Genomic DNA, 13,428 nt, shown 5'->3' with positions numbered 1-13,428 from the left:
AACTAGCCGGGCGGGCGGGGCCGCGCCTGGAGCACGAGGTCAGACGAACGGGTGGGGTGCGTTCAGTGCGCAGGCGCGTACCTGCCTTGGCGGCTCCAGCCGGCTGCCCACGGCCCCGCCCCTGCCTCGCTCCACCCGTCCGTCTCCCGCCCACCCCCCCTCTAGCCACCCTCCAGGCCCCGCCCTGCCCTCCCTGCCGCGTCTCCTCCTGCAGTCACTCTGTGGGCGAACTGCGTGCTGCTGCGTCATCGCCAGTGGCCGGTTTGAATGAGACTCGTCGCACCCAAGCCGCCACCACCACCGCGCCTCCACCTCCGCCGCCTTCACAAGCTTCTTCTGGTCCCTTTCCCTGCACGGTCCTTGCCAGGCCCAGCCCTCCTACGCCATCACCTCCCCGTGCACCCCCACCATGCCGCTGTACTCGGGTGAGCTGCCTCCTCGCCTCCTATCGCACTCTCGTGGCGGACGCTTAGGCCTCCACGTAGGCCTTGCCTGCAGAGGCGGCGCGGGGCACGGACTGGGGGAGCGCCAGGGTGGGGTGCGCGAGGTGGCTGCTGAGCGGGACGACCCTAGCACCTTCCCCTCCCTGTTGGCGCCGGCGATTTGCCACGCGTGGGAGCGGCCTGCTGGGTGGGATGGGAGCGGGAGTAGAGATGGGAAGCTTCTCCGAGTCATGACTTTGCAGAATAGTTTGTCGCTGAGCTGGTGTGCTGGGAAGGTGAGGGTGTGTCCTGGGGTGCCGGGGACTGGGTTGCAGGTGCAGTGTTATTCCTGTGGGCTTCTTGGTGGCAGCTGTGGAAGGAAGCGGGGAAAGAGGGTAGGGATGGAGGGACTTGGGATGTAAGGGTAGCCTTCATTCTCCTTGAGGTTGATAGCTGTCTTTGCTCACTCCTTGCTGCCTTTTGCCCCAGCCGCCCCTTTATACCCATTTCAGTTCTATTCGGTGCCAGATTGAAAACCTCTGTATTTACTTCTTCGTTTTCATTTCATCATACATTGTATTGGACTTCTGTAACCGAAGTCTGGTGTTCGCTTTGAGAGGTAGATGAATGTAAATATTCGCCAGAGTTTTCGATTGGCATTTGACAGGGATCCTTTACTTGATAGCTGTCTAATGTATTGACCAGGAATCACATTTTTACTTAATGGACCTACTGTTTTCCAGTCGTTTTCAAAATGGCACCTAACATGTGTATAGTGGACCTAATTAGCCATGGATATGTGATTCATTAACTGACCCTGACTTGACTGTGTCATAATTCCTTTAAGATTCAGGATTTTCAGTGAATCAAAAGAGTACTATTTAATCTTATTTAATCCGTAGGTGGATTCTTGATGGTCTAGAATTTTGAATCCAATGCTTTAATAATGATTGCCCAACCCTGTTCTAAAGCCACAGCTTGAAATATCCTATCTTGAGATGGGATGTGCAATATTAAATTGAGGGGTCATTAATTAAGTAATGGTTGATTAAAGAAGGCTACCTATTACACATGAGTAGGTTCATAGACATACAACAAAAGCAATCTTTCTCTTTATTCCTGCAAAAAATGCCACCATAGTTTCTTTTTTAAAAAATTATTTTTTACAGACTGCATTTTGATTCATTGTACACAAATGGGGTACATCATTTTGTTTCTATGGTTGTACCATGATGAAGATTCATACCATCTGTGTAATCATACATGTACAGAGGGTAATGATGTCTCATTCCATGATTTTTCATACCCCTCCTCCCTCTCATTTCCTTCTACATAATCTAAAGTTCCTCCATTCTTCTCTCACTCCCCATCCCCATTATATATCATCCTCCACTTATCAGGGAAAACATTCAGCCTTTGGTTTTTTTGGGATTGGCTTATTTCTCTTAGCTTGATATTCTCCAGTTCCATCCATTTATTTGCAAATGCCATAATATTCTTTATGGCTGAATAATATTCCTTTGTGTATATATACCACATTTTCTTTATCCATTCATCTGTTGAAGTTGGTTCCACAATCTAGCTATTGTGAGTTGAGCTGCTATAAACACTGATATGGCTGTGTTACTGTAGTATGCTAATTTTAAGTCCTTTGGGTATAAATGGAGGAGTGGGATAACTGGGTCAAAAGGTGGGTCCATTCCAAGTTTTCTGAGGATTCTCCATACTGCTTTCCAGAGTGGCTGCACCTATTTTCAACTCTACCAGTGATGTAAAAGTGTGCCTTTTTCCCCACATCCATGCCAGCCACCATAGTTTCTAACTTAAAAATTCAGTTCTTGTGTATAGCCAGAGAAACGATAGTTGTACCCCATTTGTGTACAATGAATCAAAATGAAAAAAGTGAAAAAAATGTTACAAACTGAAAAAAAAAATTTTAGTTCTGTCTTAAATATTTAATTAGATCTTTTTCTCATCTTCAACATGTAGGTACTGAAGTAGATTTCTAAAGTCCCTTCCACTGACATCTCCTTGTTGAGAGTCTGTATTTTCAAGGTCAGCAAAAAGTCTTATATTAAAATGAAGAGAACGTTTTAAGTACCATTCCTTAAGTTTTACTATCTAGATTCTTAAATGGTTAAGGATAAGTACAATAAAGATTATTGAACACCCAACATGAGCTGGGTTTTTATTTTTTGTTTTTTGTTTGTTTTTACGCTAGGGATTGAACCCAGAGGTGTTCAACCACTGAGCCACATCCCCAGGCCTTTTTTTTTTTTTTTTTTCTTTTTTTAAATTTTATTAGATATGGGGTCTCACTAAGTTGCTTAGGGCCCCCCTAAGTTGCTGAGGCTGGCTTCTTATGATACTCTTGCTTCAGCCTCGTGAGCTGCTGGGATTATAGGCGTGTGCCACAGTACTCTGTGATGTGAGTTGGGGTTTTCTATTTGTTGCCCTGTTTAAATCTTCAGCATAATCCTGTGTTATTGGTATGGTTTCCCTTTTATGGATAAGTAAAGAGTTTAAGAAGGCCACTCATGGCTGGTGACACAGCTAAATAAATTTTAGATATGTTCCTCTGGTTGGTCTGTCTCAATTCAAGTCTTGTGCACACTAGGCCAGCATTCTATCATTGACCTAAATCCTCAGCCTCAGGCTCCCAAGTAGCTGGGATGCAGGTGTGTGCCACTAGGCCTGGCAGTTTCTAATATTAATATTATTTTTTAATATATTTTTTTGGTTGTAGATGAACTTTTATTTTTGTTTTTCTGTGGTGCTGAGACTCAAACCCAGTGCCTCACATAACGCTAGGTAAGTGCTGTACCACCGAGCCACAACTCCAACCTTCTAATCTTATTTTGATTTAGTCCTATATTATCTTTAGCTTGGGGTGCTGTGGATTGAACCCAGAGCCTCATGCATGCTAGGCAAGTGTTCCACCACCAAGCTACATCCCCAGCCCTTTTTTTTTTTTTTAAAGACAGAGTCTTGCTAAATTATCTGGTCTGACTTCAACCTTGAAATCCTTTTACCTCAGCCTCCCAAGTATCTTGGGATTACAGGCATGTGCCGCTGCACCTATGTTTCTTTTAAAAATTTTTTCGGTCATTGGGAAACAAACCCAGGGCCTTGAACATCCTAAGCAGGCTCTCTACCTCTGAGCTACATCTCCAGTCCCCTGTTGTCATAATTCTATTTTATCTTAGTGATTATGGTTATACCACCTCCAAATCCATTTTCCCTGCTGCTACTAAGGTAATTTAGTAATATGCAAACCAGACCAAGATGGCCTTTATGAAAGTCTTTCAGGAATTACACATTGTCTACAACATAGAGCTCACATGTATGTTTTAGTATGATTTACATATCTTCCTCACTTGAGCTTAGCCAGCTTCCAGTTTAATCTGCTGTTTTCCCTTCACTTGGGATTGTTTTACATTTTGGAAAGCACCATATTGCTTTATGCTGTTGAATGGTTATCTTGTCTTGTAGGAATACTGTTTTATTCTCTGGTTAACTCCAAATTTTTTTCTGATAGTCATCTAGGTGTGGTGGCACACGTCTGTAATTCCGGAGACTTGGGAGGCTGAGGCAGGAAGATCAAGGTCAGCCTCAGCAAATTAGTGAGGCCCTAAGTGACTTAGTGAGACCATATCTCAAAATAAAAAATAGAAAAAAAGAACTGGAGATGTGGCTTGGTGGTTAAGCACCCCTGGGTTCAGTCCCCAGTACCAAAAAAAAAAAAAAAAAAGTTGATGGTCATAATTCTAAAAGTTAGCAGTTCCTGTAAGAAATCCTTTCTTGCTCATGAAGCATTCCTCTGTGTCCTATAGCCTTTATAATATATAATAATATATTTTGTGATTTATATTATATAATTATTATTAGTTGTTCGGTTTGACTATCATCAAGTTAATAGAACTGGAATCATGTTTTTAATTTCTGATTTCACATGTTGGAAATCAGACAATTGTTAGTTTTGAGATTCTCCATTTTTTTAAGATATAAAATTTTTAATGGAATCAATGTGTGTCCTTGTTTATTACTTATTTTAAAATTAGCTGTTTTATGAGACTGATCAAGATATTTTTATTGTATTAAAATATATGTAACGAAATTTACTATCTTAACTTTTTTATTTTTTTGAGACAGGTCTGGCTGTTGCCCTTCTGTGTCAGCTTCCTAAGTTCGCAAGACTATAGGCATCAGCCACAGTGCCCAGCAACTATCTTAACCATTTTTTATATGCATAGTTTTGCGTCACTAAGAACATTCACATTTTTGCACAACCACCATCATTACCATCTCTCTCCAAAACTTTATTCTAACAGTAAACTCTGTACCCATTAAATAAATGTTCCCGTTTCTTCTTACTGTAGTTGATGTCAGTGGATATTCTCTTCTTGTCTTTATGAATTTGACTACTATGGGTACCTCATATATGTGGAGCCACATAGTATTTGTCTTTTTGACTGGCTTATTTCACTTAACACAGTGTTTCCAAGTTTCATCCATGTTGTAGTATATGTAAAAATTTCATAAGGTTGAATACCATTCCAGAGTGGGTTGTTGTGAATAATGCTGCTATGAACATGAGTGTACAGTTACCTGTTTTGAGTCCCTGCTTTCAATACTTCTGGGTAGTTGAATATCTTAATTCTGAGTTTGATTTTTTTTTTTTTTTTTTTTTTTTAAGAAATGCCCTATTGTTTCCCACAGAGTCTGCCATTTCACACTTCCATCAGTAGTGTATATGGGTTACAATTTTTTCATATCCTCACTAGCACTTGTTAAGTTTAAAAAAAAAAGTTTAAAAAAAATCCACCAATAATAGCCATCCTAATTGGCTGTGATATGGAATTTTTATATATTTTTTAGTGATTTAAGTATATTTGTAGGTTCTTCTTAATATTTGAGCATTGCTTGCTCAGGAACAATACCTATAATTGGTGGCCTGTTCTCAGTGTACTTTATTTCCCCAAGATTTTTTTTCTCCTGTTAAACTGTCTAATCTTTCTTTGCTTTTGTTCCAACAGTATGTATTGATTCAAATGATTCTTTGCGTAAACACTTCATGAAGTCTGTGAACCTTTGTATTCTGGAAAATTGTTCAGTTTGTGTGTGAAGAGAGATCCACTTCAGTCTGCAGAGGTTGCTGGAGTAGGATTTAAAAGACGTGGATATTTCTTGTAGTTGTTGCTGCAGAACCAAAAATTGAACCTGGGGGTGCTCTAGCACTGAGCTATGTCCTCAGCCCTTATTTTTTATTTTGGGACAAGCTCTCCCAAAGTTTCCTGCAGGCCTTGAACTTGGGATCTTTCTGTCTTAGCCAGTCAAGCAGCCGCGATTACAGGCATGTGCCACTGTGCCTGGAAATACTTGTGTATTTACCAATTTTGTGATACGAGTCAATAAGTCAATTTAAGTCTCTTGTTCTTTATTTACATAATGAATGAGAAGTTAAATTAGAGCCAGTAAAACTTTATTCATGTTATACTGCATGCATATCTTTCTTGATTAGGTAGATATTATGAGCATAAAAAGATGAAAGGGCATAGTTTGACTTTCAAGAACTAGCCCCATAGGTGATCCCAAAGGGTTTTCTAAATTTGAAACCTTTTTTTTTGTTACTGGGGATTGAACTCATGGGTCTAACTAACCACTGAACCACATCCCCAGACCTGTTCCCAGCCTTTTAAAAATACTTATTTAGAGGCAGAGGCAGGGTCCTGCTGAGTTGCATAGGGCCTTGCTTAAATGCTGAGGCAGGATTAGAACTAGCAATCCTGCCTCAGCCTCCTGAGCTGCTGGGATTATAGGAGGGTGTCACTGCACCCGGTTTAAATCTGAAATCTTATAAATGAAAAATAAATATGTTTTGTTTTATTTACAGTTACTGTAAAATGGGGAAAGGAGAAATTTGAAGGTGTAGAATTGAATACTGATGAACCTCCAATGGTATTCAAGGCTCAGCTTTTTGCATTGACTGGAGTCCAGCCGGCCAGACAGAAAGTTATGGTGAAAGGAGGAACCTTGAAGGTAAAATTTAGTTGAGATTTTCATAATAAACTATCATTACATAATTAATGAAAATAATTAACACTTGGAAATCTCTTTAGTGTTAATATATCATTTAAAATACTTTTTAACTCACTGAGAATATGTAGTCCTGTGGGTTTAAAGCTCTGGCCTGGTATAAGTTTTAATAGCACTTGTGTTTTCAAGAGCCTCCTGGTTTCAATGATAAATTATATAGTCACCTTAGTTACTTAGGCCTTATTTTATAAACAGCTCTTCATATTCTTGTCATATAACTTAGTTATTAATTAGCTCTTCTGGTTCTAAACTTGCAAAGCATCAGGATCTGTCATTTGTCATCAAATATTTAGTACTTGCTAAGTGTACTTAAACGTGTTTTTAGTACTTGGTGCTGCCAAGTACTGTCTTATATTGTGTTACTGTAAGCAATTTAAGCAATCATTAGACTTCCTGGCTTTTAGACTATGTGCTTTAAAATCAATTTTGGAAGGGTGGTGCAAGAGATTGAACCCAGGGGCACTTTAGCACCGAGCCACATCTCCAGTCATTTATTTTCTTGTTTAGAGACAGTGTCTTGCTGAATTGCCTAGGGCCTTGCTAAGTGCTGAGGATGACGTTGAGTTTGTGATCCTCCTGCCTCAGCCTCCTGAGCTGCTGGGATTACAAGCATGCACCACTGTGTCTGGCTTCAAATATTTTTTTGATTGAAGTAATTTTGAATAGAATCCATATGCAGAATAAATTTCATTTTGAGGTAGCTTTTAAAACTTAGTACTTGTGCAGAGATGGTTAAATTTTTTTTGTTTGTCTTTGAAACAGGATGATGATTGGGGAAACATCAAAATAAAAAATGTAAGTATTAAGAACACATACTACAATGCAGTAACATAATTATTACACCAAAATTAATTCCAAATAACTTTTAAAATTATGTATATCCATTAATTCCAGCACCCTTTTTTGAAAACACTTTCCTTTTTCCATTGACTTTTGTTAGTTTTTTCTGAAAATCAGTTGTTGGTCTAATTTTGGATTCTTGTTTCCTTGATCCAGTTGATTAAAGTTATACTACTACCACATGGTCTTGATTATTAAAGCTTTATAATAAAAGTCTTAAAAATTTCCATCTTTTTCTCCTTTTTCAAGAATATTTTAGCTTTTATACATTTACGTATAATTTTAGAGTAAGTATGTTAATTTCTACAAATTGACTACTAGTTTTTTGTTTGAGGCTTCATAAAATCTATACTCAATTTTGGGAGAATGAATATCTTAATGTTGAGTATTAAAATCTTTAAATAGTTACGTGTGGTGACACACCTGTAATCCAGCAACTTGGGAGGCTTAGGTAGGAGGATTGAAAGTTCAAGACCAGCTTCAGTAATTTAGCCAGGTCTTGAAGAATTTAGGTTGACCTTGTCTCAAAGTAAATAAAAAGGGCTGGGTATGTAACTCAGTGGTAAAGTACCTCTGGGTTCAGTCCCTAGTACCAAAAAATAAGTAAATGAATGAATAAGTAAATAAATTCATAATCATGGAATACTTCTTTATTTATTTAGGTTTTTATTTAGTCTTAGTAGGGTTGTAGATTTTTGGTATAGAATCTTTTATGGTTTTTGTTAGATTCTTAGAACAATGTTTCTTTGCAATTGAATGATATTTTTTAAAATGTTTTTTCCAGTGTTTATGACTGGAATGTAAAAAACATTGATTTTCCTAAGTTTATTTTGATCCTGTGATTATATAATTAATTCATTTAATAGTTCCAGTAGTTTTTTGGATTTAGATTTGGTGTTTTCTGTGTACATAGGCATATTATCTGAAAGTGAGTTTTACTTTTTCCTTTCTAATCTTTATGACTTCTTTTTAAAAGCATTAGTAACATATAATTGATAATCATATGGCTTCTAATTTTTTATTTCCTAACTTCTTCCTAGGACTTCTAATACATTAGTATTGAATAGAAAGTGATGGGAGTGGACATCTTATCTTTTCCTACTTCACAAGATTTAAAATTATGAATGGCCACGGAATTAAGCACTTTTGCTGCTTCTGGTTAAAATGATCATACGATTTTTCTTTTGGTAATTTGGTTAGTCTCACTGATTATCCCCACAACCCCTTCAGCACTGGGGCCTATCCCAGGGCCTGATGCCTGCCAGGCAAGCTCCTTAAACTCCTGGTCTCAAATGATCCTGCTGCCTCAGCCTCTTGAGTAGCTGGTATTACAGGTGTGTGCCATTGCGCCCAACAGTTTTTAACTGGTAAACCTTTGCATTTTGGGGATGTGCAGTCCTCAGATGTTTTGGTCTCAAGACCCCATTGCATACTTAAAAATTATAATTGACCCCAGAGAGTTTTGTATACATCCATTCATCTATATCATATTAGATGTTAAAGATGAGAAATTTAAAAATATTCATTAAAAAATAATGGGCTGTGGACATAGCTCAGTGGTAGAATGTGTGCTTCAATCTATAAGGCCTTGATTTCAATCTACAGTATCATAAATAAATAAATGAATACATACATGTAAAATTAAATTAACAAATCCATTCATTATTAACTTCATATTTAAAAAAGTATTTTTCAAATAAAAAATTTAGTGAAAGAACTGACATTGTTATAAACATTTGCAAATCTTTTGTGTGCGTGCATGTGTGTGTGCTAGAGGGGCATTTTGGGGGTTTAACCTAGGGGCACCCTATCACTGAACTACACTCCTATCTGTTTTATTTTCATTTTGAGACAGGGGCGAGTTGTTGAGACTAGCCATGAACTTGTGATTCTCCTGCCTCAGAGTTCTGAGTTGCTGGGATTATAGGTTTGTGCCACCATGCCAGGCAATTTTTGACTGGCTTTATACACAGCTAAATTCCATGTTTTCTGTATTCAGTCTGTTTTGATATGTTGCTTTAGTTTATGCCTCATGTGGAAAATGAAGTCTCTTTTCAGATAAAATTATAGATATTCTTTCATGGAATACCAAAACTCAACACATGGTAGTTTATTTAAAACATTTTTTTGAAGGTGGACTCTTGTTATGTTGCTACTGAGCTATATTCCCAGCCATTATATTTGTTTTGAGACAAAAAAAATACCCTGACTGACTTTAAACTTGTGATTCTCCTGCTTAGCTTCCCAAGTAAGTGAGTGAGATTACAGGCTTGTTCCATCATGCCTGTAAATTAGATGTTTTTGCGTGTTGTATTTTGATCAGTGCTAAGGATTTATCAGTAAACCTTTCCAGTTCTTGACATTGTTGATTTTATGTTATTACTCAGTTTCTATTTTATTGATATCTACTTTAAAACTATTTTTTCCTAACACTTAAATTTATTAATTTCTCTTCTAGCTGCATATACAAGTTTTTATATATATATAAAACATATATAATATTATATAATATATAAAATATATATAAATATATAAAAATATATTTATATATATAAATTTTATATTGTATTTTTAGTGTCATGTAGCTAAGAACATTTTCTGATTTACCTTACGATTTCCTTTTTGTCCCTTGGGTTGTTTAGAATCAGGTTAATTTCCAGTCATTTGAAGCCTTTCCTAGATATGTGTTATTGATACCTAATTTGATTCTGTTGTGGTCAGATAACATGCCCAATAATATTACAGTCTTCTAAAGTTTGTTGTTACTTGTTTATGTCTACTTATTGGTTGAATGTTTCATATGCACTTGAAAACTATGTTTTCTGCTTTTCTCAGATAAAATGTTCTATAAACCTCAGTTAGGTCTAAATGGTTTATAGTGTTCAAGTCCTCTATATTATTGCTTTCTTTTATCTACTTGTTTTGTCTACTTGCTTAGCAAGTGCATTAAAATCTCCGTCTATAATTGTGGATTTGATTATTTCTCCTTTTTTGTCACTTTTTGCTTCATAGATTTCGATATTTTGTTATTAGATATACATATTTATAGGACTATTGTATCTTCATGAATTGATCTTATTTAATTATGAAATGTTCTTTATCTCTGGTAAATTTCTTTTTCTGAGATTTATTTTGTCTTGTTTATAATGACCACCAAATATTGTTTTAAATTATTTTCATTTTTCTTGTTGCTTTTAATCCATTTCTTTATATTTAAAGTGAATTTTAAAAAGATAGCATCTAGTTGGGTCTTGCTTTTTTATCCAGTCTGAGAATCTTTTGCTTTTAATGGTCTGTTCAGTATCATTATTGTTGTTTAATAACAACATAAGTGTTGTTTAATAACACTTATGTTCAATATCATTATTGATATGGGGTTTACAGCCACCATCTTGTTATTTGGTGTTTTTTTTTTTTTGTTCTAGGGATTGAACCCAGGGGCACTTAACCACTAAACTACATCCCAGCCCTTTTTTATATTTTATTAGAGACAGGGTCTTGCTGAGTCGCTTAAGGCCTCACTAAGTTGCTGAGGCTGGGTTTGAACTTGTGATCCTGCTGCTTCACCCTCCCGAGTTGCTAGGATTATAGGCATGCGCCACCATGCCTGGCTTGCTGTTTGTTTGTTTTTATAATTTTATTGAGATATAATTCACAGATCATACAATTCATTCCTTTTTAAAGGGTTCCCTTTAGTGTTCTGTACTGTCTTCATCAAGTTGTGTAACCATCAACACTAGTTTTAAAACATTCACATTCCTAAAATAAACCTTGTGCTCATTAGCAGTTATTTCCTATTTTCCTTTCTTCCTTCAGAGTTTTAATGTTTACTGTAGGCTAGCAATTCTCAGTGTGTGTGTTGGCACATCCAGGCAGTACCTTAGACTCTTGAGGTCAAAACTATTTGTGTAATGATGTTAATATTTTATTTGCCTTGTTCATTATTTTTGAATATACAATAGATTTTTTGGTGTGATATTGCAGCAGATTGAATGCAGAAGCATACATGAAAATCCACTGTCTTTCCCTAAAATAGGCATTAAGAGGTTTTTAAAAAATGTAAGAGTGGCATTCTTCACTAATTTTTTTGTTTTGGGAAATAGGATTTTTTTTTTTGTAAACATGTTCTTTATGTTAACATTAAATGGATAGATCATATTTAAATGAATAAACATTTATTAAAATTTCTCAGGTTTAATTTTAATGTGGTAAATATTGATAGATAAAATCCATATAACAGAAGCTCTTTGGAGTCTTTTAATTTCTTCAGAGTGGAGGAAGATTCATCATATTATGTGAATTGTAGTCCAGATCTGGCTTATAGCCTATTTTTGTAAGTTCTAAAAGTTAAGAATGGTTTTTTGAATTTTAAACAATTGGGAAAAACCATAAGAATATGCAACTGTGTGACTCACAAAGTCTAAAATATGTATTATGTAGCCCTACTGGGAAAAGTTGGCTTATTCTTGATATTAAGAGTTCTTAAACAGTATCTTCAAATTGTTGCTGTAAAGGTGAGAGAGAGAGAGAGAGAGAGAGAGAAGAGAGAGAGAGAGAGAGTGTGTGTGTGTGTGTGTGTGTGTGTGTGTGTAGCTTCAAATAGCAAATGACTTCAGGAATAAGACCCTTACAACACTATACTTCTATTTCCCTGTTCCTGTTCCTTGTGCTGTTGCTTTCATACAGTTTATATCAACCACTACTCTGTTTTACTGCATAATCAGATTTTCTGCCAAATTTTTTTGTAAAATGAGTTGTGACCATTATGTCTTTTTTTTTTTTTTTTTTATTGTGCTGGTATTACTTTAAAAATCATTTATTACCTAACTTTCTTTGATGCAAGATTAGGATGTGTGGAATACTTGTGAATGTATTAAAGTTGAGTAGTCCAAATTAATGCACATCATTTCATCATGACACTTTGTGAATATTTTTCTGAAGAAAAAGTTAACACATTGGGTATTATTGATTTGTGTGTTATAGTCAAACTATTACACTTGAGAAACTTTAATACAGTATGAACTTATAAAATTTAGACTTCTGTGTCTAAGGATTCTATGACACTATCATTGGTTTTGTTTTCTGACATGCTGTCCTCAGTGCCACTCATGTAAGAAGATAGATTTACTGATACTACTGCAGCCTCTAAACAAACCATGCAGGTCAGCTTTCAGAACGATTCTGACATTACTCGGTGCACAGAGAATTCTAGTTTCAAAGCTCCTCGTGCAGGAGAAGACAAATGTGTACCCATATGCCACTGGTGGCTATGTTGCGGCTTTGTTGACCTTAGAAGACTGACAAACAAAATTACAGCCTGTGAAGATTACAGGATGAAAAGCTATAAAGCGGGTTTTGGCTGAAAATCTGTGTGACTATTATGTAGTGAAATAACTGTATATTGCTGTTATATTTGCATTACTCAGTTATCTTTTAAAGGAATTGAAATGTAGAGTGCCCATATTTTTGCTGCTCCTTATTCCTTCGTGTAAGTCTGTTTTCTGTCTGATACCATCTGCTGTTGTCTGAAGAACTTCTTTTATGTTTCTTGTGGGGCAGATACGTGAATGTTTTGGTAGGTATAGACTTCTAGATTAAAATTTTTCTCTCCATGTCTAATGAAGTCTCTCCATTGTTTTCTGACTTATATAGTTGCTGTCATGTCTCTTTTTTCCCTCTGCATGTAATATCTTTTTCTACCTGTTCTTTTTTTTTTTTTATTTAAACAAATGGGATACATGTTTCTCTATTTGTACATGGAGTCAAGGCATACCATTTGTGTAATCATAAATTTACAGAGGGCAATGTTGTTTGATTCATTCTGTTATTTTTTTTCCCTTCCCCCAACCCCTCCCACCCCTCTTTTCCCTCTATACAGTCCTTCCTTCCTCCATTCTTACCACCTTCCTTATCCCTAACCCTAAACCTAACCCTAACCCTAACGCTAACTCCTCCTACCCCCCATTATATGTCCTCATCCGCTTATCAGTGAGATCATTTGTCCTTTAGTTTTTAGTTTTAGTTTTTAGTTGAAGATCTGGTATTGCGATACCCCCTGCTTCACTCTTTC

The 13,428-nt window shown here is 36.5% G+C and overlaps 1 protein-coding gene across 3 annotated transcripts in view; it reads left to right on the top strand.

The window, feature by feature from the left end:
- Positions 1–222: 222 nt before the first annotated feature.
- The window catches only part of USP14 (ubiquitin specific peptidase 14), a 44,762-nt gene continuing 31,556 nt past the window's right edge, over positions 223–13,428 (top strand). Inside the window, exons 1-3 of one of the 3 annotated variants that reach the window (XM_079108344.1) lie at positions 223–425; positions 6,316–6,461; positions 7,281–7,313. In XM_079108344.1, coding sequence (XP_078964470.1) covers positions 410–425; positions 6,316–6,461; positions 7,281–7,313 — 195 coding nt within the window. In that variant the 5' untranslated portion in view covers positions 223–409. Of the gene's footprint in view, positions 426–2,747; positions 2,851–6,315; positions 6,462–7,280; positions 7,314–13,428 lie in introns of those variants that run through there. The other 2 variants (XM_079108346.1, XM_079108345.1) reach the window with 2 other exon arrangements.

The sequence above is a fragment of the Sciurus vulgaris genome (assembly GCF_902686455.1).
Source record: "Sciurus vulgaris genome assembly, chromosome: 13".
Taxonomy (NCBI): Eukaryota; Metazoa; Chordata; class Mammalia; order Rodentia; family Sciuridae; genus Sciurus; species Sciurus vulgaris.
This window is presented reverse-complemented; position numbering and strand designations above follow the sequence as displayed.